The 4,233-nt window shown below is 51.7% G+C and overlaps 1 protein-coding gene across 1 annotated transcript; it reads right to left on the bottom strand.

Moving 5' to 3' along the window:
• Positions 1-1,433: 1,433 nt before the first annotated feature.
• Positions 1,434-3,148, bottom strand: LOC123403482. The gene has a single exon (XM_045097417.1). The coding sequence runs from the start codon at positions 2,985-2,987 to the stop codon at positions 1,905-1,907; it is 1,083 nt and encodes a 360-aa protein (XP_044953352.1). The 5' UTR covers positions 2,988-3,148; the 3' UTR covers positions 1,434-1,904.
• Between the last annotated feature and the right edge of the window lie 1,085 nt (positions 3,149-4,233).

Genomic DNA, 4,233 nt, shown 5'->3' with positions numbered 1-4,233 from the left:
TAATCAGCGTTGTCAAAGCAGGCGACCGCGTGCAGCCGAACAGGGGCTGCCACCCGGCGCGGTGGCGGCAGGACCCATTGCCCTATTCTCGTTTCGTCGCGACCCGGTGCTGTGTCAGGAAAGCTGTGGCGGCAGGTGATGTCGCCTTGTTGCCTGACGGCAGGTACCACGTTTCAGCTGGTGCGTTTGTCATCACGGAGCAGACAATCTTTTCTGGCATTTTATCTGCAAAGTGGTCTATTTAAACAGTTTTATCGAGCAGGGGTCCTTTTAGACAAAAGTTCAAGCAATCCTATCTGTACCACCATCTTCAGAAAATCAGAAGTGGCGCATCCTTTTCAAACATCGTCCTCACGGATGTCCTTTCGTTGTTGTTGTTGAGGGGTTCACATCACAAAGCTTCACCAGAATACTCAATCAACTCTACTGTATTTTCTATTTAATCAACTAGAGGCAAATTGATCTCCTTTGCCGGACATTGGTGCTCACTTATTCATTATTAAAGCAACTCCAACGAGACGATCTATTTTATCCGTTGTTGTTTGTTTGAATTTATATAGACAAAAATAATGACCCAACGCACAAATTTATTGTCAAAACGCATCCACGCCGCTCCATTTTTAACTTAAATTTAAGACTGAAATGCATCGGCGCGAATGAGAAGTGAAAGCTTCCGCGTCCTCTCGATGTCCGTATGTGACCGACCTGACCTACTTGTCACATAGCCATCCATCCACCTCTGTCTGCTTATTTAATTCGTGAGCATGTCCCACCCACCTTTCTAGTACTCCCTTTGTTCTTAAATAAATAAATCTACACTTTAAAATATGTCTATGCAGATTCCTAAATAAATAAATCTATAATTTAAAATATGTCTATATACATCCATACGTACTTCATAACGAAATCTCTAAAAAGTTGATATTTAGGAACGGAGGAAGTATTAGACGGTGTCTGGATCACTAAAGACTAGAGACTAGTAGTCACCTTTAGTCAGTAAACCTCCAAACACCCCTGACTAATGGGTGACTAAAACTAGTTTAGTCCCTAGTCACCCCACCCCCAACTTTTACTGACTAAAGTCTCTTCTCTAATTAATTGGCGGGCCCATCCTGTTGCGGGCTCATCCTCCCATGCGGGCACGCTAATGGAAGGGAGATAAATGGAAGTAAGAGAGAATAATTTAATACTGAGACATTTAATGCTGACTAGTAGTAGTCACCTTCCAAACAGGGCCTGACTACAAACTTCTAGTTTGACTACTACTAGTCACATGTGCCGACCACTTGCTTTCCGATTGGATACATGTGCTGATCAATTTAAAAAATGGACACGGACAAACCTACCCAAACAGACAAAACACGGACAGAAAGTCCGCCAAACGAACAAAAACGATGTTCGTTTGGGTCGCTAGCAGGCATAACAAATTCTAGTGGCAACAAATGCATATAAAGTTTCATTCCCATCGTATTTTATGAAAATACAAAGAAATTGTTCCAATTGTCCAGCTTCTGAGAGTCTGATTCAATTAATCGCATATAAAAAGGGACTCTGAGTCGATTACTGAAACTCAAGAAGCTCATGGAGTACTTTATCACGACAACCTATATTCAGCTCGACTGCTTGAGCATTAAAAGTGGACACTAAAACTTGGAGTAGAAGACTAGCAGCAAATACATCTCACAGAAGTAAGCTTCAGGCTGATCAGAATCTAGGAGCGTCTAAACGACAGTATAATGATTGTAGGTACAGAAGAAGAACATGCGTATAAAAGAGGCTTGTTGATTTTAACTTCACTTCAGAACTTAGGCATGTGCAAAGGTACCAAGAATTTGACCCGCGAGCCAGATATCATTCGTCACCATCAGACAAGAACAGAGGACCTTCTTGTTCCCTGACTTCATTCAGCCTTCATTCACACTTGGTATGATCCAAGATGCCGCCGCCCCGATACGCTGAGCCATGTCAAGCTCGTTCAGCCGGCATTCAAGCTTCTTAGTGGTCCGGCTCTGCAGATTGAAAGCCGATACACTGTATTTCACACTGCTGGAGCGGCTCGCCTCCTTGGTGGTCACCGAGTAGACTGTGTTGCTTTCAAGATTCGTGAACCCTGATGCCCCCACAGCGAATCCGTGGAGAGGATCAACAAACAGCGCCCGCTCGCCGATGCTGGTGAGGTCCTGCCAGACTGGGTAGGTGCTCCGGTGGTTCACGGAGAATGCCTTGGAGAAGTCCACGTCGGCACCATCACCAAAGACGTACAACCACTTGGACTTGGCTAGAAGGAAGAGCTCCTCACCAGCCACCACGACGCGCGCCTCAGTGGGGAGGTCGAGTTGGGGCGGCGGGATGACGGCAGTGACCGCGAGGGTGATGGAGTCGACGATGGTGGTGCGGCACGCGTCCTCCTCGAAGACGAAGAAATCGCCGCCGGCGTAGTTGATGCTGCTCACGTTGCAGTCGGGCATGGCGGGGACTGGGGCCCAGGAGTCGGCGAGAGGGTCTAGGGCGCAGACCAGGACGACCTCGCCGCAGGACGCCATGACGCTGTGCGGGGATAGGTCCCAGGCCAGGTCATCCGTCTCCGCGAAGAAGGCGGGGAGCGGCGGGAGGGGGCGAACGGAGCCGGTGAAGGGGTGGAGGAGGGACGCGGCGAGATCTGTGGGGTCGATGGCGAGGATCCAGCCGTGCGGAGACGCAGAGAGGCGGCGGCGGCGGCGGCGGCGGTCGGCGTCCGCGGTGGGGACGGGCAGATGGATGTTGCAGTAGAGGCGGTCCTCCGAGGGGTTGAAGAAGAGCGGCGACGGGGAGGACGGGAGAACGAGCCACGGGGGCTGCGATGGAGGCGCGGCCGCTGCATCCACTCCCGCGTCACGCCAGGTGGTGCATACGGAGCGGAAGCGGGCGATGTCCGCTAGCTCCGTGAGGTCGCCGGAGACGGTTACGAGGAGATCCGGTGCGAAGTTCGACCACCCGCGGAGGGCCATGGAGACCGTGATCTGGAATTGAAATTGGGCGTTTCTAGGTTGTGTGGACTCGGTTGCGATGGAAAAATGCCTCTTTGCTCGGATTTATGGGTGATTCTCTATGGCGGTGGGGATCGTTGCCGTGCATTGTTTTGATCATTGGGCTTGTGCGGTTTGGTCGGTGCCGCTCTTTAGGGCAACTCCAACACAGTCCATTAGAGCGTGTCTAGCCATTCCGTAAATAATAATCCGCAAAATGTATTTACAATTTGTTGCCTATCAATTTTAGGCGAATATATATGTTAAAAAATCAGATCCCGTATATGAAACTGTAAAATTTAAAGAAAAAAAACATTTGTGGGTGAAACTTGTAAAGACATGCATGAAATCACATCATGGTTCTTCATCAAACTACATTATTCGTCATGAGCAAACTACATTGTCTTCATACTATTAGGTAGGGGGACTGCGAGTCGTGCAGCGTGTCCGAGCCTAGGCTATCAAAAATGACGGATGCGGCGGTGACGACATGGTGGAGGAGCCGGAGGAGCACAGTCGGCGTCGAAGTCGGAGTCGAAGTCAATCCAGACCTTGACCTACTCGACCTTCATGACGCGCAGGTCCGCCTCCTTGGACGCGCTCGTGTGCGATGTTGTGACGCCTTACTCGAGGAAGATCTACTCGATCTCAAACCCGCGGCGGTTGCACGCGGAGACCTCCTCCGCCTCCCTCACCGAGCATTCCATGATGGCGTGCATGAGGTGATCCTCCTGTCCCGGGGGGAGGTAGTTCTCGCGGCTGATGACCCCTCCGCGTGGTGGAACAACGCCATCCTCGAGCTTGACGACGAACGGCCCGAGCTCCTCTGGCCTTCTCTTGACTTTAGTGATGGTCCGCAAGGACGAGGCGCACGCAGACGAATTCCCAACGACACACGAGCCGGAGGAGCGCACCGTTGGGCCGCGAGCTCCCGCTCGTACTCCTCGAGCTCGCGGCATTCGTAAGCCGGCGGCGTCCGGCGGCCGTACTTCATCCACTTCTGTGATCCCCGCTTGCGTGCGGTGGCGGCGGCGCCGCTCGACATCATCCCCTCCATTTCTGTGGCCGTCCTTGGTCGGGATGGCTATGGGTTTGTTTGGCTCCCCGGCGGCGAGGGCGGAGTGGGAGATGAATCGTGGCGAAGCTGCGGCGGTGGAGGATAGGGTTTGACCCGTATCCAAGCGGTGAAATGGAATATGCCCCGGTTGGGGGGTCTTTTTCCGGGCCA

The sequence above is a fragment of the Hordeum vulgare genome, chromosome 6H (assembly GCF_904849725.1).
Source record: "Hordeum vulgare subsp. vulgare chromosome 6H, MorexV3_pseudomolecules_assembly, whole genome shotgun sequence".
NCBI lineage: Eukaryota > Viridiplantae > Streptophyta > Magnoliopsida > Poales > Poaceae > Hordeum > Hordeum vulgare.
This window is presented reverse-complemented; position numbering and strand designations above follow the sequence as displayed.